The sequence below is a fragment of the Acinonyx jubatus genome, chromosome D4, assembly GCF_027475565.1.
Source record: "Acinonyx jubatus isolate Ajub_Pintada_27869175 chromosome D4, VMU_Ajub_asm_v1.0, whole genome shotgun sequence".
NCBI classification, from domain to species: Eukaryota; Metazoa; Chordata; class Mammalia; order Carnivora; family Felidae; genus Acinonyx; species Acinonyx jubatus.
The window spans coordinates 51,423,990-51,446,897 of NC_069391.1; the positions used below are offsets into that span (position 1 = coordinate 51,423,990).

At 34.5% G+C, this 22,908-nt stretch overlaps 1 protein-coding gene across 7 annotated transcripts in view; it reads right to left on the reverse strand.

Moving 5' to 3' along the window:
• The window catches only part of CNTLN (centlein), a 311,458-nt gene that overhangs the window by 121,132 nt on the left and 167,418 nt on the right, over window positions 1-22,908 (reverse strand). For 4 of the 7 annotated variants that reach the window (XM_053205061.1, XM_053205060.1, XM_053205059.1 and 1 more), the window contains exons 11-14: window positions 18,591-18,712; window positions 17,126-17,245; window positions 8,583-8,771; window positions 840-940 (exon numbers count right to left, since the gene is read on the reverse strand). In XM_053205061.1, coding sequence (XP_053061036.1) covers window positions 840-940; window positions 8,583-8,771; window positions 17,126-17,245; window positions 18,591-18,712 — 532 coding nt within the window. The remainder of the gene's footprint in view (window positions 1-839; window positions 941-8,582; window positions 8,772-17,125; window positions 17,246-18,590; window positions 18,713-22,908) is intronic. The other 3 variants (XM_053205064.1, XM_053205063.1, XM_053205062.1) reach the window with 1 other exon arrangement.

Sequence of the window (22,908 nt, forward strand, 5' to 3'; positions counted from 1 at the left end):
AAAGGAAAACCAGTGTTTCAGTGGTGTAAAATAGATATCTCAAATGCTGTCTTTGACAAGACACCAGTGACCTAAAAGCAACTGGAACAACAATAGTAACTGGGACAATAGAAAGATGACTGGTATATGAAAACTTGTTAAGTATAAATTATTAAATTAATTGTTGATTATAAATTTTCAACACCTAAAAAGTATAGCAGTAACAACAAAGCTGTAGTTAAGTTAAACAAGGAGAAATCCTTCATATCAATCTTATTTACTTTTTTTTAATGAGATACCACAGTATGGACTGAAGTCATATAGTAAATATAGTTATCTTGATTTTAACAAAGGAACAATACTTCAACTGGAACAGATACATTTGCTCTTACTAAACAGTTTTAGGCTAGTGGTCAATCAGGTGGCAGATCTGCAGACCTCCAAGTTTCTTTTTAACTCTGTTATTTTGATTCCAGGACAATAGAGGAGCACTAAATGAGTTCCAGAAAAATGTAATGTCAAACAAAAATAAATGAATTATTGAGGATAATAACTCTATAAAATCTATAAAACTTTGAACAAACATAAATAGTAAAACTTTAGTGACGAACCAAAGAATGAACATCTCTTCTCCTTATCAAATATCTCTTTAGAATTTTTAATGAATTATAAAGCTGACTTTTAGGTGTTCTATTTGATTTTCTTGTGAAAGGTAAAAATGTTAAACATATCAGAAAGTAAAGCAGTGGAAAGAGGGGGAACAAGGATAAGATTCTTACAAGAAATTGAAAATAAAACATCAAGTACTGGATAATTTAAAAATGCCTGCATTAAATATTTAGTCTTACAAAAAAATGTACCTTCTCTTTTCCCTGCCATACAGTTGTTCAATTCTCGTATTGTTGCCTTATCAATAGATATACGTACTTTAAGTTTATCCAATTCTTCTTGAAGATTCATCCTATGAAAATTAACAAAATAAATGATTATTTGAAACATGTAAGTTACTGAGTAGTGTAGCAAACAGATAAAGGTAGTAAAGATATTTAACAAAATATGAATTAGGCAATAGTAAAAAAAGAAAAAATATATCATTATTAATAAACCCTAACAATTAAATTGAATTTTAATGAGAATCTGGAAAAAATGTTTTAAGTAAGTGATTTTTAAATTTACACATCTAAATACTAAATAAACATGCTAAATACTTAAAAACATAGGAGGTATTTTTAAAAAATGAGTTACCCAATCATTTTTTTTCTAAGATTTTATTTTTAGGTAATATCTACACCGAATGTGGAGCTCAAACTTACAACCCCAAGATCAAGAGGTGCATGGTCTACTTAGTGAGCCAGCCAGGTAATACACTTTGTACCAAACACTTTTTAACAAACAGATATACTATGCAAATCATAATACAAATATTAATACATACACTGAAAGCAAAGTTAGTACATTTCTAGATGCCAAGAAAAGACAAAGAACTCTTACTAGTAAAATGGAATTGAGCTACCATGGTGAGAGACTGGATCAAATACCACCCATGGAGACCTCAGACCTTCAGACCTGAATGGGGATGGAAGTTTATGCCCAAGGTCCTTCATGGCTGAGAGAGAAAACTGGGCTAACTGTAGTAAGCTTGCAAACAAAAATTTTCTGAGTGAAACATGAATATCTGAGCTTATTTTGTTCCATTAAAACAGGTAAGCCTAGGGGTGCCTGGGTGGCTCAGTTGGTTAAATGTCCAACTCTTCTCTTGATATTGGCTCAGGTCATGATATGAATGACAGTCTACATATCACCCCACCCAATAAAGGAGAATGCACAATAAGGAAAAAGAAACAACAGAACAATTTAAAATGACTGTTTATAAAATTAGAGTTTTGAAAATGTTGATAAAAAGGAAAAAGAGGTGACAAACGTTTATTTTAAAAAACATAACTCATTACAAACTAATGAATGTGTTAAATAGCACACAAAGCTAATGAAAGCTGGTAAAATTATAGACAACACAAAGAAACAAAAAGGAGGAAAACAGTAACAATATATAAAGTGTGTTTGAATAAGAAGCCCAAAAAGCATCTAATAGAAATTTTCAAGGACAGAATTGAGAAAGAGTGAAATTAATATTCAAAATACAATGGCTGAAAATTGAGAGCTGATGAAAAATGTGAATTAGTAGATTAAGAGAGTATCACAAATTTCAAACAATAAATAAAACTATATTCATGGTTAGAAACACAGGAACACTGTAGGATACCAAAAAAAAGACAATCTTAAAATCAACCATATTGAGAAGAAATGTTAATTAACAACTAAAGAACTTTGGAGTGACAACAGACTTCTCACAGAAACAAACAAAAAAAGCAGAAGAAAAATAAGTAATATTTTCAACGTTCAAAGGCTTACTACTCATAGATCCTAGATGAAAGAACTATTTCATTTAGGTGGAAAAAGACCCTTCAAAGTCAACATATGAAACAAAATAGGCAGTGATGATTAAAAACATTTGTAAATGTGTACATGGAAGTAAATATTTATCATGTGAAGCCATCATAACAATAGCTAAGTGAAGGTAGAAATAGAATATGGTAGAACTAAAATCTGAAAAATAAAATGATATAAGATCAAGAGAAGGGTCAGTGTTAAAGTATTTTAAGAACCCTGTACTGTTGGTAAGGATATAAGTACTAATGAACTTTAGTTTGTCAAATAAACAGTGTATAATTTCAGGGCACCTGGGTGGATCAGTTGGTTGAGCGTCCAACTCTTAATTTCAGCTCAGGTCATGATCTCAGGGTTGTGGGATCGAGCCCCAGGTCAGGCTCCAAGCTGAGTGTGGAGCCTGCTTGGGATTTTCTTTTCCTCTGGCCCTTCTCTGTTTGTGCATGCAGCTCGCTCTCTCTCTCTCTCTCTCTCTCTCTCTCTCTCTCTCCCTCCCTCCCTCCCTCCCTCCCTTCCTCCCTCAAATAAAAAAAATAAATAAATAAAAACCAATTTTTTTAAGGGATATATAATTTCAAGAAAAAACATTTAAAGAATGGAAAACATAAAATGTATAAATCAGAAGAAGTCAAAAAAGAAATGAACAACATGTACTCAAATCTAAGGGAAGAAAAGGATTAAAAAATGTTTGTTTATTTATTTTGAGAGAGCACAAGCAGAGGAGGAACAGAGAGAGAATCCCAAGCAGGCTCCATGCTATCAGTGCAGAGCCCAAGGCAGGGCTCAATCTCACAAACCAGGGGATCATGACCTGAGCCAAAATCAAGAGTTGGATGCTCAACTGACTGCATCACCCAGGTGCCCCAAGAAAAGGATTTTTAAAAGGAGCATAAAAAATAAAATACAGACTAAGAACAAAAAGTAATATTAAAGATAAAGATTGTTATTACATAATGATCAAAGAAATGACTTACTAGGAAGACACAGCAGCTCTAAAATGTTATATATTCAACAATATATTTATAATTTATTATAATTTATATTTTATTTTTTTAAAAGATTTAAAATATAACATTAAAAAATATAATATCTATATGTTAAAAATACATTTTACATTTATACTTTATATAACTATTAAAAAAATAGTCCCTGCTTTTCCTTACTAAGATTATTTATTAAAAAATTGATGTTTACACTTTGATGGGTATACTTACATATTTTTTAATATAAGAACTTTAAAAATTACGATCCTAGGATTACATTTGTACCTTCTCAGGTAGGTTACAGATTGATGGGAGGGGCACACACACACACACTCATCCACACAGTAATTACTGTACCCCATGTAACTGGAGGAAATCTGTATATGAAACTTATGATTGTTTCTTTCTTTCTTCTTTCTTTCTTTCCCCTTCCCTTCCCTTCCCTTCCTTTTCCTTTCCTTCCTATTTATCTTTGAGAGAGAGAGAGAGAGAGAGAGAGAGAGAGACCGAGCGCAAGTGGGGCAGGGGCAGAGAGAGAGGGAGACACAGAATCCAAAGCAGGCTCCAGGGTCAGCACTGTCAGCATAGAGCCCAAAACAGGGCTTTATGACCCACAAAGCACAAGATCATGACCTGAGCCGATGTTGGATGCTCAACCGACTGAGCCACCCAGGTACTCCAATACTATTTATTTCTTATAAATACTAAAAAGCAACTGATCTACAATGAAAACAAACCATTCAAAAGCCTGAGATAATTTTAAGAAGGGGTAAACACTTTGTATTAGTTATCTGTATCATTCAAAATAAAAAATGATATTTATATGGGCGCCTGAGTGGATCAGTTGGTTAAGTGCCTGACTCTTGGTTTGGGCTCAGGTCATGATCTCATGGTTTGTGGAATCAAGCCCCATGTTGGGCTCTGCACTGATAGCACAGAACCTGCTTTGGATTCTCTCTCTCCTCTCTGCCTCTCCCTGCTTGCATGCCTGCTCTATTCAAAATAAATAAATTTAAAAAAATTGGTACCTGTATATGGTCATTACCATTTAATTCAGATGTCCAAACTCAACATACTTGATGAAACTATTTGCCCTAAAGAAAGGATTTTGTTTGTTTGTTTGTTTGGTTTTTAGATTTTTTATTGTAATTCCAGTGTAGTTAACATACAGTGTTGTATTAGTTTCAGGTGTACAATATACTGATTCTGCAATTCTATACATTATTCAGTGCTCATCAGGATCAAGTGTACTCTTTAATCCCCATCCCCTATTTCACCCATCCCACGACCCATCTCTCTTCTGGTAACCATCAGTTTGTTCTCTATAGTTAAGTTTTCTTGTTCTGTCTTTTTTTTTTTCCCCTTTGCTCATTTGTTTTGTTTCTTAAATTCCACATGAGTGAAATTATATGGTATATGTCTTTCTCTAACTGACTTATTTCACTTAGCATTATACTCTCTAGCTCTATCCATGTCGTTGCAAATGGCAAGATTTTTTAACTTTTATTTTCTTTTAACTTTTATTTATTTATTTTGAGACAGAGAGAGGGAGAGAGAGGGGGGTGCTGGGAGGGGCAGAGAGAGAGAGGGAGAGAGAGGGAGAGAGAGAGAGAGAGAGAGGGAGAGAGAGAGAGAGAGAGAGAGAGAGAGAGAGAGAGGGAGAGAGAGAGAGAGAATCCCAAGCAGGCTCCGTACTGTCAGTGGAGAGCCCGATGTGAGGCTTGAACCCACAAACCACGGGATCATGAGCTGAGCTGAAGTCAAACGCTTAACCAACTGAACCACCCAGGCCCCCTCATTAGTTTTTTTTTTTTTTAATTTTTTAAGTTTATTTATTTATTTGAGAGGGAGAGAGAAAGAACAAGCAGTGGAGGGGCAGAGAGAAGGAGAGACAGAATCCCAAGCAGGCTCCACACCATCAGTGCAGAACTGGATGTGGGACTCAAACTCATGAACTGTGAGATCATGACCTGAGTTGAGATCAAGAGTCGGACGCTAAACTGACTTTGCCACCCACGCGCACCTTCATTCTTTTTTTTACAGCTGAATAATACTCCATTGTGTGTGTGTATGTACATATAAATATACACACACCAATCCTCTTTGCCCATTCATCTATCAGTGGACACGCTTCCATATCTTGGTTACTGTAAATAATGCTATAATAAACACAGAGGTGCATGTATCACTTTGAATTAGTGTTTTTGTATGTTTTGGGTAAATACCTAGTAGTAATTACTGAATCATATGGTAATTCTATTTTTAACTTTTTGAAGACTTTCCATACTGTTTTCCACACTGGTTGCACCAGTTTGCATTCCTATCAACAGTGCATGAGGGTTACTTTTTCTCCACATCCTCCCCACCACCTGTTGTTTCTTGGGTTTTTGACTTTAGCCATTCTGAAAGGTATCTTATTGTAGTTTTGTTTTGCATTTCCTTGATGATGAGTGATGTTCAGCATCTTTTCATATGTCCACTGGCCATCCGTATGTCTTCTTTGGAGAAATGCCTGTTCATGTCTTCGGCCCATTTTTTAATTGGGTTATTTTTTGGGTGAGTTGTATCAACTCTTTATATATTTTAGATACTAACCCTTTATCAGATAGGTCATTTGCAAATATCTTCTTCCATTCTGTAGGTTGCCTTTTAGTTTTGTTTGTTTCCTTTGCTGTGCAGAAGATTTTTATTTTTATGTAGTCCCAATAGTTTACTTTCACTTGTGTTTCTCTTGCCTCAAGAGACGTACCTAGAAAAATGGTGCTATTGGCTGATGTCACAGTAATTACTGCCAGTGCTCTTTTCGATGATTTTTATGGTTTCAGGTCTCACATTTAGGTTTTTAGTCCATTTTGAGTTTATTTTTGTGCATGGCGTAAGAAATTGGTCCAGTTTTATTCTTTTGCATGTTGCTGCCCTGTTTTCTCTACACCATTTGTTGAAGAGACTGCCTTTTTCCCATTGTATATTCATTCCTCCTTTGTCAAAGATTAATTGACCATATAACTTTGGGTTTATTTCTGGGTTTTCTATTCTATCTATTTCTATTCTGTCTGCATTTTTCTTTCTTAGAAGGTATTTTTTAAGATTACTTATTTATTAAGAGAGACAGAGAGATAATGAGTGGGGGAAGGGCAGAGAGAGAGAGAAGGGGACAGAGGATCTGAAGTAGGCTTCATGCCAACAGCAGAGAGCCCCATGTGGGGCTTGAACTTCACGCACCATGAGATCATGAACTGATTCGAAGTCAGATGCTTAATCAATTGAGCCGCCCAAGCGCTGCTCTTTTTTTTCTTTTTAAGTAATCTCTACATCCAATGTGAGGCTCAAACCTTAGGACCCAAGATCAAGAGTCACATGATCTACTGACTGAGCCAGCCAGATGCCCCAATCTATGTGTCTATTTTTATGCCTCTACCATACTGTTTAGATTGCTATAGCTTTCTAATATAACTGGAAGTCTGGAATTGTGATACTTCCAGTTTTGTTGTTTAAAGAACATAAACTGTTAGTATGACAAAATACATTTAAAGAGAGTAATTTTTATGGTTTTTTTTTCAGAAAAATCAAATGATTATTCACTAAACACTTAAGATACACTACGTGATCTTTTAGTAAATACTATTAATTCTTTAGGTAATTTTAAAAACATTATATATATTGTGCCTAAAATGTATGAAAATTAAGGTAACAATCAAATTAAAAATACTATATGTATCATACTGTGACCTGAATGTTTGTGTTCCTCTAAAATTCATGTTGAAATTCTAACCTCCAAAGATGATGGTGTTAGGAGGTCAGAACTTTGGAATGTTCTTAGGTCATGTGAAACCCTCATGAATGGGATTAGTGCCTCTAAAAAAGAACCCCCAGAGAGCTCCCTCACCTCTTCAGTCATATAAGGATAAGACAAGATATCTGCAACATGAAAGAAGGCCCTTGCCAGACCATGCTGGCACCCTGATCCAGACTTCCAGCCTCTAGAACTATGAGAAATAAATCTCTGTTGCTTATAAGCTATACAGTCTGCATTATTTTGTAATAGCAGCCAGAATGGACTAAAACAGATGACCTCAAAGAACAAATACCATGTGTATACAGTCTCAAATATATGAAAATAGTTTAAGGTATCAATATTAAAAGTTAATCTCAAGAGTAAGAAAATAAAACTCCAAAATATACTTGCCATTTACATCAGTGAATATCTGCCAACGGACACAAAATATTTTCTCTTAACTAACATTCTTGCTAATTGTACAGTAAAATACAATGACAATACAAGAAAAATATAATTGCTGAAAGATGTAAAAAACACAAATATCTATCAGTGGATGAATGGATGAACACAATATGGTATATACATACCACAGTATTATTCGGCCTTAAAAAGGAAAGAAATTGTGACACATACTACAACATGGAAAAACTTGGAAGACATTATGACAAATGAAATAAACCAGACACAAAAAGAAAAACATATGATTTCATTTTCTATAGGATACCTAGAATAGGCAAATTCATAGAGACAAAAGGAGAAAAAGATAAGAGCTGAGAGAAGGGGGAATGGGGTGCTATTATTTAATGGGTACAGTTTCATTTTGAGAAAATGAAAAGTCCTAAACATGGATGGTGGTGGTGGCAGGACAACAATGTGAGCATATTTAATGGGACTTAACTGTACACCTAAAAATGGTTATAATGGTAAGTTTCATGTGATGTAAATTTTGCCACAATAAAAAATTTATATCCCCCAATTTAAGTTGGTAACACCGCAAACAAAAGTACAGTAAAACCTGGGTTTGCGAGCATAATTCGTTCTGGAAACATGCTTGTAATCCAAAGCACTTGTATATCAAAGCAAATTTACCCATAAGAAATAATGGAAACTCAGAAGATTCGTTCTACAACCCAAAAATATTCATATAAAAATGATTACAATACTGTCTTATCATACAAAATAATAAAGAAAATACAAAATATAAAGAAAAATAAACAAATTAACCTGCACTTACCTTTGAAAACCCTCATGGTTAGTGTGGGGGAGACAAGAGAGAGGAGGGTTATTGTGTAGGACAACTTTCACTATCACTGATGGAATCACTGCTATCTATTGGCTCAATGGAATCTTTCTCTTTTCGTGCAACTTTAACAAGGAACCTATCCAATGACACTTACTTTTGACTCCTTTTGAGGATTTCACGAAAATGTGACATTGTATTATCATTAAACAGATTCATCGCTTGCACTGCTACAGACTTATTTGGGTGGTGCTTTTTTACAAAATTTTGCACTGTTTCCCACATTTTACATCGTCTTAATCTCATTTGAAGTGAATGGATCCTTCCACCTTTTTCTCTTCCTCCTCTGCAGACAAGATGCAGACATAGACTTACAAAACCTTGCAATTTCAGCCACTTGCATACCTCGATAGTACTTCTCAATGATTTCCTTCTTAACTTCCATCATAATCATCTCCTTCTTCTTACTGCCTTTCTTTTCAACCTTTTTCTACATGGGAGCCATTGTGTATGTTCGCATGGATGTTGACTACAGTACAGTATTAATAAACTCTTGTCATATACTATATTTAATGTAATTGGCAATAAGGCAGCAGAGGAATGGGTCTATGTCTGCAGGCAGCCTGACCTAGAATGAAGCAAAGCATTCCTAAGCTTACTTTTGTATGGAAAAGCAAAGGACTGTCCATAGGTGCTTTGAAGTGACAAAAAATACACTAGCACCAGTTGTGGACACTTGAAAAACCACTGATTTCTGCCAAACACCGTGGCCTGAGATTGAGCATCAGAGCATGGGAGACAATCACCCCCAATGCCGCAGAGAGAGAGAGAGAGAGAGAGAGAGAGAGAGAGAGAGAACTATTGTCTCAGTTGTGATTATGTGACATTTGGTGTCACGTATTACTCGTATTACAAGACATCAGTCATTTATCAAGTTAAAATTTATTAGAAATGTTTGCTGATCTTATGGAACACTCACAGAACAAGTTACTCGCAATCCAAGGTTTTACTGTATATTTTAGCCAGATCCATCTGGCTAAAGACAAACGGGAAAAATGGAAAGAATCAGGGAAGATGCAAACACGGAAAGGCACAGCAAAGCTTTATCTTCATATCAATGAAATTTGTAATTATATATTTGTGTTTATTGATTATTATTTATGTTCTCCAATAAACCGAAGGCCTGTGAGGCCAGAATGTTCGTGTTCTGCTCAATATTTTACTTCCAGTGCCCAGCAAATTTATTGAATTAATGACTGAAAGCACCACAATACAAAAGGTCACAGATTCAGTACTATGTAACTAATATTATAAAACTCCACAGTTTAAAAGTCCTTTATTTTTCCACATTTTATTTACTTAGCTATAATAGTTTACTTGCTTCCAGACCCCAGTACTTTAACAGAATCATGAGTGTTTTTAAAGCCTATCTATAGGCCTCAAGTTGCATCATGTACTAGTAACATACTAGAGATGGGGTCGATGAGGGACCCTAGGCTTCGGTGCTCTAACAGCAATGAATTAGGTTTCATGCTGATCTTGTTCTGAAACTTCTCACTCTTACTTATGAAGACTTAATATGTAAATGAGTTTCCTTCCTTATGTATCCAACATCAGTGGCTGAATTTCTTGTCTCCAATTCTCAGTCTTAAAGTAAATGAGATTCAAAACTTGTTTCCACATAGCCTTGAAATCTGTTGCCTTCCAACAGACACTGATAACTTGTACAAGACTTGATTATACTAAAACACCAGAACTCATATTCTCATTTGCACTTGGCTTATGGTAGCCTGTACTGTTTGATGTTGAACTGATTTCTCAAGAACTGATACATTTAAATTCTTACCTTATTAATTCATCACATTATAACCTTTACATGTGATCATATAGCCTGTTTGTCAAAGCTGTAATATGGACCAAAGATCTAAGTATGAGTTAAAACTATAAACACATAGTAGAAAACATGGAGGTGAATCTTTATGACCTTGGATTCGGTGATAGCTAGATATGTATATGGGTATGAAACCAAAAGCATAAGCAAATAATAGTAATAATAATAATAATAATCAAGCTTCATAGAATTAAAAACCTTTGTATATCAAAGGAAACTATTATGAAAGTAAAACGACAACCTACAGAATGGGAGAAAATATTTGTAAGTGTCTAGTAACGACAACGTGCAAAGAGCTCTTGTAACTCAAAAACAAAAAGAGAACCCAATTTTTTTAAATGGCAAAAGACTTATATAGATATTTATCCAAAGCAACACAAATGGCAAAAAAATACATGCAAAGATGTGCAAAGAAAGACTAAGTGTTAACTAGAATGGAGGGCAAATGGAATCTTTGTAGATTGCTGGTGAAAATACAGAATGATGTAGCCACTACGAACACAGTCAGGCAGTTCCTCAAAAAGTTAGACATATACTTACTATATGACCTAGCAATTCTGCTCACAGGTTTATATCCCAAAGAACTGGAAATAAGTATTCAAACCAATAGTTGTACATAAGTGTTCATAGTAGCACTATTCATAATAGCAAAAAAGTAGAAGCAACCCAATTAGCCAACAAGAGATGAATGAATAAGGGGAACGTGGATGGCTCAGTCAGTTGAGCGTCCCACTTTGGCTCAGGTCATGATCTCACAGTCCATGGGTTCGAGCCCCATGTTGAGTTCTGTGCTGACAGCTCAGAGCCGAGAGCCTGCTTCAGATTCTGCATCTTCCTCTCTTTTGCCCCTCCCTGCTCGTACTCTGTCTCTTTCTCTCTCAAAAATAAATAAACATTAACAAAAAAAAAATTAAAAAGAGATGAATGAATAAATATATATTTATTGTATACAGTGGGATATTATTCAGCTGTAAAAAGGAATGATGTATTGAGACATACTACAATGTGGATGATTCTTGAAAACCTTATACTAGGCGAAAGAAGCCATATGCAAGAGGGCAGATATTATATGATTCCATTTATATAAAATATTCAGAATAGGTAAATCTACAGGGATAGAAAGCAGATTAGTGGTTGCCAGGAACTGAAGGAAGGCAGAAATGGGCAGATTGGGAGTGACTGCTAAATGGATATGGGGTCTCTTCTGAGGGTGATTAAAATGCTTTGGATTAGATAAAGATCATGTCTATACAACATTATAAATACACTAAATGTCACTAAGTTGTATGCTTTAAAATAAAACTAATGTGTAATTCTTACAGTGCTAACAGTTATCCAGAAATACATGTGTTTGCAAAATATGTCATGATTTAGCAGACATTTTTTTTGAGAATTTTATTTCCAACTCATGTTAGAGAAATTCAGTTCCTAATCCTCATTTCTATATATGGAAAAATAATATTTGCACTGAAAGAAAACAGGGAGTCTTGCTTTGCTAAAGGAAAAAAAATAACTGAACTTTTCCTACCATAATATTTTGATTTTAGCTCCTTAAAAATTATTACTATTGAATTTTATAAAATATTCTTTGACATCATGGCCAGCATACATTTAATGTTTAAACCGAAAGGAGATGGTATTCCATTGATCTATAGCTTATCTACTTTTTATCATTAAGGAAAAATGATCAAAAGATAATTGAATTGAAGAAGACTTTAGTTATGATATATGGGGTAGAATTCCCTGCTTCTATAAAATAAAACTGAATTTTTAAATTATGAATTCTAAACCCCTTTACTACTGGCCCCAACTCTACCCACCTTCACTGACAAATTCACCAGCCAAGATTCTCAGCATCAAATAGGAAAAGCATCAGTAATTCTTTGCAAATATTTTACATTCTCATACTGATTTTCAGGTAAGAAACAAAAAAGTGAAACAAATGATAAGAAGGGGGTCAAGATGTTCAAGTGTGCTATATGAAGAATTTAGTTTTTATTTTAAGAGCAATGGAAAGATGGTAAAGGGTTTTAAACAAGGGAAAGTTATGTTCTTATATGTATTTTTAAAAGATCACCCTGCAGCATTAGGGGGAAAATGGATTCAAGGGTATAACAGTGGATGTAGGGAGATATTTACAAGTTTATTCTACATGAGCAGGAAAGATATGATGGTAGTTTTTGGACAAGGGCATTGATAGTAAGAGTGGAAAAACAGATATATTTTAGAGATATTTGTGATATGGAATCATTAAGACTATTAGAAGGAGGTCAGATAGAGGGATAAATCAGTTATAACCCCCTAGGTTTCTGGTTTGGACAAATGGACAAATCATAATGCTATTTTCCCTACTTTATGCCACTACTATTCCCTTATAGCTCTTATCGCCCTTTTGCTTGTTTTTGCTGTTAAGCTGTATGAGGTCCTGATAAAAAAAAGGGTGGCATATTATTTTTCTGTGTTTACCTGGACCTAGCAGAGTACTCAGATGTAGCATTTTTATATAGGCTACGGATTAGTACAAAAAGACCAAAATTACCCACCCACTGCAAGTTCCTGATTTATTTAGCCAAAGATGCACATAAACATCCAGTGAATGTCAGTATACCTTCCCTTGACTTCAAGGACATGTTGAATTTGCAATATAAGAAAAGCTAAATATCCTGTGGCAACTGCACCTCTTTTTATAGTTTTATATCACTACTCAGAAATAAAGTACACAAATATTTTTGTCTTTAGGAAAATGTTAACTTCTTCATTTAGGAGAATGTTAATATGACTTTGTTGGTTCATAAATCTAACTCAGTTATGGTAAGGCAACATCCTCAACTAAGTGGAAAAGCTGAGTAAGCCTGGCATTTCTGCAAGCTTTCCTTGCCCCTCACTACCTCGCATCCCAAAGAATGGTTTCACCTCACTGGCACATGGCAGATGGCCCTAAAATAAATCTCATTAAGAGTTTGCAATTATTATTCTTCAATACACCACTGTATATTCAATCCATAGCTTATGTGTAGCTCTGAATTATATTGTTTAAATAGTGAATAAATGAAAATATATGAATATTTGTTAGATAAATACTGAGGGAACAAGCCAATTTATTAGCTCATAGATTGTGAAGTTCTTGGTCTTTTATAATAACATCATTATGATCTAATAAGTACATATATTTTATGAATATAGGAACTATATTCCATGCAAATTTCTCAAGTCCTCACATTCTTATACTACAGCAGCAACATACTTCTGACTATATTCAATGGTAGAAACACTATAGTATGGGTCAGTGGTAGCATCATTTCCTTTAACGTATTTTATAAACTGACTTAGAGCTGCCACACAATTTTTTATTAGGACCTTCAAAAGTTAACTCAACTTTTAAGATTGAATTTGGAAGTACTATTCAAATTCGGTTGGAAGTAGTTTTAGTAGGACATCTTCTTTTATATGTTCTAGTCTTAAATAGTCAGGGCTAAGTATTAAACTAGATGCCAAATGTATGACACAAAAATAATACTGCCTGGTCCACAGAAAAATAAGCTAATACTTCTAGTCCCTGACAAAAAGGAGTAGACATGTCTATCCCTATTCATCCCACTAGTTAAATATAAAAACCCTGAATGTGATAACACAAAACAAATATTAGAAAACTCTGAAAGGCAGGGAAAAGAAGGACACGAGAGGGACCATAGGAGTGGAAGAACAACCCACAGTGATAAATTCTCTGGCTTTCTTCTTTCCTCCCAAATATCTCAAAGTAGGTACTAGAGAAATCCACAACCTCAAAATGCTAATGGACACAAATAAAAAACAGTCTCAAGCAAATTCTGCCCTCCCTAGCCAAGGAACTGAGAAGTGGGCAAACAAGTAGGACAGAAATCATACTGACAATAACCACTCTATTCCCGCCATATACCACTGGAAAAAGGAATTAAAAAAAAACCCTTGCTATTTCTGTCAATAAAGGAAGGTCAAACCAGAAGCCTGAAGTTCTACCCTCATCAAGTACAATGAGGCACCCCTTCACACATCCTTTAATGCAGTGTCAGCAGGGGTCAAGTTAGGAGCTAAGACTGCCATCACTTCTCCCAGTATTGATAGGACCCTCTCCCTTAGACACAATATCATCAGAGATCTATTAAAATAAAAGATTTAAATAAGATCTAAAGTCTCAAACATAAAACACTCCCAATGGAGACAAGTGAAAATCACTCATCATACCAAGAACAAAAAAATCTCAACTTGAAGGAGAAATTGTAATTAAGAAATACCACCACCAAGATAATAATGCACATGTTAGAACAACTTGGCAAGGATTTTTTTTAAAGTAATCTCCACGCCCAATGTGGGGCTTGAACTCATGACCCTGAGAACAAGAGTCACATGCTCTACCAACTGAGCCAGCCAGGTGCTCCTTGACAAAGATTTTAAAGTAGCCATGATTAAAATGCTCCAATAAACAATTATGAATGATCTTGAGACAAATAAAATAGGAAGTCTCAGCAAATAAATCAGTGATATAAGTAAGAATCAAATGGAAATTTTAAAACTGAAAGTTATAAAAACCAAAGTAAAAAACTCAATGCATGGGTTCAACAGCAGATGAAAGAGGAAAAAAATCAGTGAACTTGAAGACAGAACAATAGAAATTACCCAGCTTTAATGACACTGATAAAATAGGCTTAAAAATAAAATGAACAAAGATTCAGGGACCTGTAGGTTAATACTAAAAAATCTAACATTCATGAAAATAGAGTTCCGAAAGGAGAGGAGAAAAAATGTGGGCCTGAAAAAAGTATTTAAAGAAATAAAGAGGAAAATTTCCCAATTTGACAAAGAGCACAAACCTAGAGTTTCAAGAAGCTTAGAAAATCCCAAACAGGATAAACCAAAAGAAATCCATGCCAAGACAGGACATAATTAAACTTCTGAAAAGTAAAGACAAATGAAAATGATTGGAAGTAGTTAAAGAGAATGATGCACTCCCTTTAGAGGAATAATTAAAACAACAGTGTATTTTTCATCAGAAAACATGGAAGTGCCAAATTTTTCAAGTCCGAAAGAAAAAAAATGCTAAACTAGAATTCTCTAATCAGTGAAAATATCCTTCTGGAATGAAGCTGACATGAAGACATTTTAAATAAAGGAAATATTAGAGAATTTGTTGCTAGCCAACTTACCCTAAATGAAAATCTAAAGGGAAGCTCTTCAAACAGAAATAAAATGATAAAGGAAGAGAACCTGGAAAGTCAGCAATGAAAAAATGACGGTGGAAAGGCTAAAAACATCCTTTTGAAGTTTTAAAATTGTGTTTGATAGTTGAAGCAAAAACTTTAACATCATCTAATGAGGTTCTCAATGCCCCAAGTAGGTAAACCTATAGACACAGAAAGTAGATTACTGGTTACCTAAAAGGTGTGGTGGTGGTAGAGGAATTGGGGAAGTAACAGCTAAGTGGTGTGCAGTGTGGGGGAGGGGATAAATGAGAATGTTCTAAAATTTAGTGCAATGGTGGATGTATAACTCTTTGAATGCACCAAAAGCCATGGAATTATTCACTCTCTATGGCGAATCACATGGCTTGTGAATTATATTTCATTAAAGCTATTAAAAATTGTCAGGGACTATTTCTGGATAAATCTATAAATAATTTTCAAGATAAGAAACTTTCTTATCAGCATAAGACTTTAGCACTAACAGAGTGTAGTGTACTTTAAAAGGTCATTGGAAGTACACATTTTAGTCTGACATATCATTTCCTTAAAAGTTTATCATCATATGGAAAAGGTGTAATCTAAAGTTACATGTGTTATCATATAATATATAAAGTATGAGTCCGATTTTCAGCTAAAAAAATTCAATGATATTTAATTGCATTATGCCACATGATGCTTAATTCTAGTAATCTAAAAGACATCAGGCTTTCAAAAAAACTGCATGCTCTTGATGTCAAAAATTAGCTCTAAATGAAAAAATAGTTAAGTAGCAGAAGAGGCTAATTATGTTGGTTTAAGTCCTTTAAATTTCAAAATAAAAAGTGTTCTGTCTTTGCCAAGCTGAATATAATAGCCTGTGAATTATAAGATCAAGCAAGAAAACTGTATGTTTTCTAAAATATGAGTATCCTTCATCAAGTTTTATACTTAGGGCAGCTAAAAGACCTATGTGGAGGGATCAGCATTAAGCCCAAAGGACAGGCAGTGCACAGCAAGAAAGAAAGCAATTCCCTCGTGTCTTTTGCAGGTCACTACCAAGGACCATGTTAGCAGATCCATACCAGACCCTTAACAGGCAGTTCTGCTGCTACCAGTAATTAGCTTGGACAGCTCTGGCTCCAAGAGTAGCAGCAAGGCTACACCATAATGAGCTCAGCTGGGATTAGCAGGACAGGGCAGGGAACCAAGAGAGCTCAGGCATTCTGCATTGCGTATGTATCTAGGAGATCAAACAAGGATGGCTGGCTAGGTTATCCCCTCTCCACCTCATTCCAAAAATGAAGCACGGCAGTGTCTAAAATACAAGCTAATGAAGAGCGACACCTCCAACAGATGAGAGCAACATTAATTAACACAATCCCTAGATCATATTATACAGTTTCAGCTAGAGCTAGCAAATGTGCAACTTGTTATTGCATTATACATATATATATATATTTAAAAAGCTATTCTTTTTTTTTCTTTATTTTTATTAACAAAAACCAGATTATTTCATTTTCAAATTTTATAAGGTATTTCTCTCACGACTTTTAAGCCACAAAAAATTTCTCCCAAATGTTTATCTAAGTCCATGTTGTTAAAAAAGAAACTCACTTTTGAATCATTAGCTCCTGGTTCTCCCTTTTGAAATAGGCCAGTTCATTCCACACAGCATCAGAATCTTCTTGGCGAAGTTGTTGCGGATCTGCTCTCTTTATTTTTCTGATAGGAGTCCTATTTTTAAAATGAAGTTGTTTTCTTCCTTAATATGTTCAAAATGCAATGTAAATTTATTTATACATTCCCAATGTATGTTTAAAAACATATATTGACCAAATTTCTAAATTCAAGCTATTTATGGAATGAATTTCCTCAAACCTAAGTCTGTAGAAATTAAAATCCTGTGTGAAAATTTCCAAAAGACTAACCTGCTACTACAGAAAGCAAACTTTTAAGCAGAAATATGACAGTCTTAGGTCTATTTCTCTTTATTCATTCTAGTAATAATAAAACATATATTGCAGGATGGCCACTTTCTAAAAAAGGATTATAAGCAATCAACTCATCTAGAATTTGTTGCCAACCAATCTGAATGCCGTATATGCACTTTCTCTTAAAACAAGCTATCATCAGTAAATATGTCAGAAAGTAGTTTTCACGCTTCTAGTGACTACTAAAGTTAGGTGAGCAGAGGCTAAATGCAGGACAAATTGCTTTATCACTACTTTACTGACAAGTGATATGAAACATTTTCCATTCTTCAAAAGAAAAAATTAGACGTGACAATTACCTACAAAACATGCCAAATGCCCTTTATGTTTTCATTTTCTGTACATAAAACAAACTCTTCGTTTTTATTTTGTAAAAGTGCTGTACTGGCCAATTTAGAAACAGTATTTCTCTACAGAACAGACCAATGTGTATCATCAACATTGCCCTAAAGGATCCATCTCAAAAGATGAGAGGGTAGTAGATTTTCTGTACTCATTCAGTCCTTTGCCCTCTGTTGATACTGTTAACAGGGGAGCCACTTACGACTAACCAAGATCTGAACACCTGTTCAGAGCAATTGAACTGAGACCGCCAATTCATTCAGATAAGCTGCAGAACAAACTGATGGATAGTAAAGATTTTCAAATTGCATACTAGGTTGAAGTAGTTTTAAGATAGTTAATTTAACTATATACGTGAATTTCATATTTCTCTGGTCTTCCAATTAAAGAGTTATAAACTTTGTATTACCATTATTTTATTTATTTACTTTTTCAATCATTTGGGTATGAACTAATTTTGCATTAAGTTATCTACTTTACTAATCTACTCTATTGATATTTAAGTGTATACAATAATTCATAATCACCTACATTATGAAATCTGCAAATGATAGGAATATCTATAGTTATTGCTAGCATATTTATCTGCTTTCATTTATTGTATTATCTATTCAAAACTTCACAAGAAAGATTTGAATACCACGTAATTTCTTTAAAATCAAACAAAAGCCATTAAAACACCTATACGATGCTACTCGATTCCATTTAATATTTAGGGAAATGCCTTTATGAGCTATGTAACTCACATGCCACTGCCTTCTTCCCACTGTTTTAATTGCTCTTTTACTGCTCTGTAGTTGGTCTGTAACATCTGTAGCCTTTCCTTGCGTTTTTCATGGGCATCTCTTAGCTCATCATTTTCTTGGCTCTGTAGAACACAAAAAAGCAAGTACACAAGTTTTAAAAAGTATGAGTATAATGTTGCAAATAAAAGGTTGCCCATCTAAATATGAAATTTGAAAGTAAACAGTAAATATAAATTAATTTGTAATACTTATTTAAACAGAAAAAAGGGAAGGATTCTTAAAGTCACAAAATAGGTTTGCTTGGTAAATTCAACAGACGCACTGCATTTTTTTTAAGCTTAGTAATTTCAAAATTTTGCTGTCAAATTAGTTTCATTCCTTTCCCTGTAGTCAATTAGTACACATACAAATATTTGAGTCAATTTTACAGAATTTTAATTTCTTTTTCAACAAAAGGATTCGTCTATATATAACAAAATTTTATTTTCGTAATTATAAATGCATAGAATTAGTGTAAAAACACTAATCGTAGGAAGATCAATGCTTCTGCCCATGGATTTATGATTCGCTTAATACAAAGCATTGGGATTACACAGGAGGAAAAAAATCAGTTTGGACTATGTCTGAAGTAGCATAGTGTAATATTCTGGGCTGCACTGTACAGAATCGAAATGGAAGAACTGGGCTTTGTACTCTTGAAGAGGTCATAGAAACATTACTGGGTTATACCATTAAAGTCAACAACTTCTAAGTGTTCAAAATAGAGTACATGAAATATGTCTTCATTTAGATATACCCACAAAATGAACTTATCAAGGCCAAATTTTCAGTTCCTAGAGGATGTATTTATGTTACATATGCACTGTTTCTCAAAGTAAAGTAACTCCTTGAATTTAACCATGTGAATTTCAAATTTGTTTTTTAAACTTTTTCATATTTCTATATGAAGGAACCTGTATAGTTATTTAGTGGAGGCAACAGGTACTCTCTAACATTACGGTGAGGTGAAATGAGTAGGCACATGGCAGTCAGAAAAATCTGAAATCTATTCTTGGAGCTTTCTCATGTTGGCTGAATAGTCTTAAGAATACTATTTAAATTAATTCAATTTCTTTTTCTGTAAAATACTGAAAAGAGCACAGAGATTTAAATAATGATGACTAAATTAAATGAGCAAATATGCAGGTAAAGCTGCTGGCACTATGCTTGCCCGGTAGAGGCACAAAGCAGAAGTTAGCTTTCTTCCCTTTCGTTTTCCCAGGTATTAACTGATGTTCTTATCATGAAGAAGCCAAATTCATGGATTCCTGAACCATCTACCTCTCATCTCAACAGTGAGATAACAGTTACAGAGTTTGCATTATTTTACTGCAATTCTACCTGTCTCAACAGTATGGATATTTTGTCATTCCACTTTGAATGTAGGTCTAGTAGGATAACTTCAATAAATCTCTCAAGTAGTTACTAGGAAGTGTCTGAGTCCTGTGTGCACCAAGCGTCTGTATGCCATCTGGAAATGGAAGTGCTTGATGAAAACGCATGAGAATGGCATCACTTGAAAGGGGCAATCAGAATAAACGTTATCCTGAAGAGTTTTAGAAGATAAACAGATTACAGATACTGCAAACTTGCTAAAGAGTAGCATGGTTTAATACCATGGTTAAAAATTCAGGATACTGAATTGAATTTTGTTCATTTCAACTGAAGAACCATATATTAAGAGTCTATTACATGCAGAGTGTTAAGTGCTGATAAGAGTTCAACTCTTCCTGCTCACAGTTAGTAAATTTTATCTTGACATAGTTACTTAAATTCAGTGTGTCCCAGTTTCTCCATCTTTAAAATAAAAGCTATTTATATCTCTCCTATTCTAAGACAAAAGAATGATTTACCCCTTTTAAGAAAAATTTTTTAATGTTTATTTATTAACAGAGTGTGAGTGGTGGAGGGGCAGAGAGAGAGGGAGACACAGAATCCAAAGCAGGCTCCAGGCTCCAAGCTGTCAGCACAAAGACCAATGCTGGGCTCGAACTCACAGACCACAAGATCATGACCTTAGCTGAAGTCTGATGCTTAACTAAATGAGCCACCCAGGCACCCCAGGATGATTTACTCTTGACCTTAAGTTTTCCCTACTGTTGGTAAACAATCCAAATATCACTTTACTTCTGTAAATGATAAGCTTTCTAATCTTACGTGAAATAATTTAAATTAACCAAATAGAAAAGTAATAATTGATAATGTTACTTCCTCATAAATGAAGATAAGTTCATTGTGTTTATTAGAATTCTTTAAGAACTAATCAGATTTATTAGGATTTTAAACAGGATATACTATAAACTTATTAATAAAATAATTATAAGAAATGTATAAGTATTAAAAAGATTCATGTCAAAACACAATTTTCTTTTCTTTTCTTTTTTAAAGTTTACTTCTTTATTTTGAGAGAGGGAGGGAGACAGAGCATACACACAAAAGAGAGAGAGCGAGCACGAACAGGGGAAGGGTAGAAAGAGGGAGAAAGGGACTCTGAAGCAGGTCCTGCACTGTCAGCATAGAGACCGACATGGAGCTTGAACTCATAAACCAAACTTACAAACCAAACCTTGGCTGCTTAAACTGACTGAGCCTCCCAAGTGCCCCCAAAACACAATTTTCAAATGAACATAGTTAAGGTGAATATTTTGTTAAATTCTAAAATAGCTTTCTCTAATTACTCTTCATTGAATCAAATTCTTTCCCCACAAACTCTTATTTTACAATGAATTTCTTAGAAATGATTACATATAAACCCAGTGTTCTGGAATCATTAAAAGTCTGTGTTAAGAGTCCCTAGAAGCTCTGAGTAAAAAGAATTTAAAAGACTGCCCAACAACAAAAGACGTGAATAAACACTTCTCCAAAGAAGACATCCAGATGGCCAACCGACACATGAAGAAATGCTCAACATCACTCATCATCAGGGAAATACAAATCAAAACCACAAAGATACCACCTCACACGTGTCAGAATGGCTAACATTAACCACTCAGGCAACAACTGTTGCAAGGATGTTGGAGAGGATGCGGAGAAAGAGGATCTCTTTTGCATTGTTGGTGGGAATGCAAGCTGGTGCAGCCACTCTGGAAAACAGTATGGAGGTTCCTCGAAAAATTAAAAATAGAACAACCCTATGACCCAGCAATTGCACTACTAGGCATTTATCCACAGGACACAGGTGTGCTGTTTCAAAGGGACACATGTACCCCCATGTTTATAGCAGCACTATGAACAATAGCCAAAGTATGGAAAGAGCCCAAATGTCCATCGGTGGATGAATGGATAAAGAAAATGTGGTGTGTATATATACAATGGAGTATTACTTGGCAGTCAAAAAGAATGAAATCTTGCCATTTGCAACTACGTGGATGGAACTGGGGGATATTATGCTAAGTGAAATTAGTCAGAGAAAGACACAAATCATATGACTTCACTTATATGAGGACTTTAAGAGACAAAACAGATGAACATAGGGAAGGGAAACAAAAATAATATAAAAACAGGGAGGAGGACAAAACCGGAAAGACTCATAAATATGGAGAACAAACTGAGGGTTATTGGAGGGGTTGTGGGAGGGGGGATGGGCTAAATGGGTAAGGGGCACTAAGGAGTCTATTCCTGAAATCATTGTTGCACTATATGCTAACTAATTTGGATGTAAATTTAAAAAAATAAAAAAAATTAAATTACATAAAGCTACAAAAATAATTAAATAAAAATAAAAATAAAAATGATGTTAAAACATTCAATTATAGTGGTGCCCGCTGACCACCTGCATCAAAATTACCTGTGATGGTTATTAAAAGTGTTTTAGCCCCCCCCAAAAAAAATTTAAAAAAATAAATAAAAGACTGCCCAACAAGTAAAAATTAATCAAATGGGATATCCAGATTTTTTTGTGTTGTCTTTCACAAAAAATCCTCTGTTAAGTCTATGGAACAAATGGAGTTTCTTATTGTTAGTACTATCATTATTTTAGCATTTTACAGTACTGTCTCAGCTTCCACTAATCACTGAATTTATACCCAATATTTTCCCTAGTTCTTATAGAGAAATCAACTATCTTAGGCTATTAAACCAAAGATTAAGACTCAATAAAAATTTCCTGAGTCCTAAATGTCACCCACAATATGCCAGACTCTGTCTTAGGCATAATACTTAAACAAAGCACTCACCGTAGCGACCTCTGTAAAACTTTGGTGTAATGTATTTCATATTAGCAAATAGTTTTGATTTTTCTATAGTAATTGAAATAGGGGGCTCCCTCCATTAAGTAGTG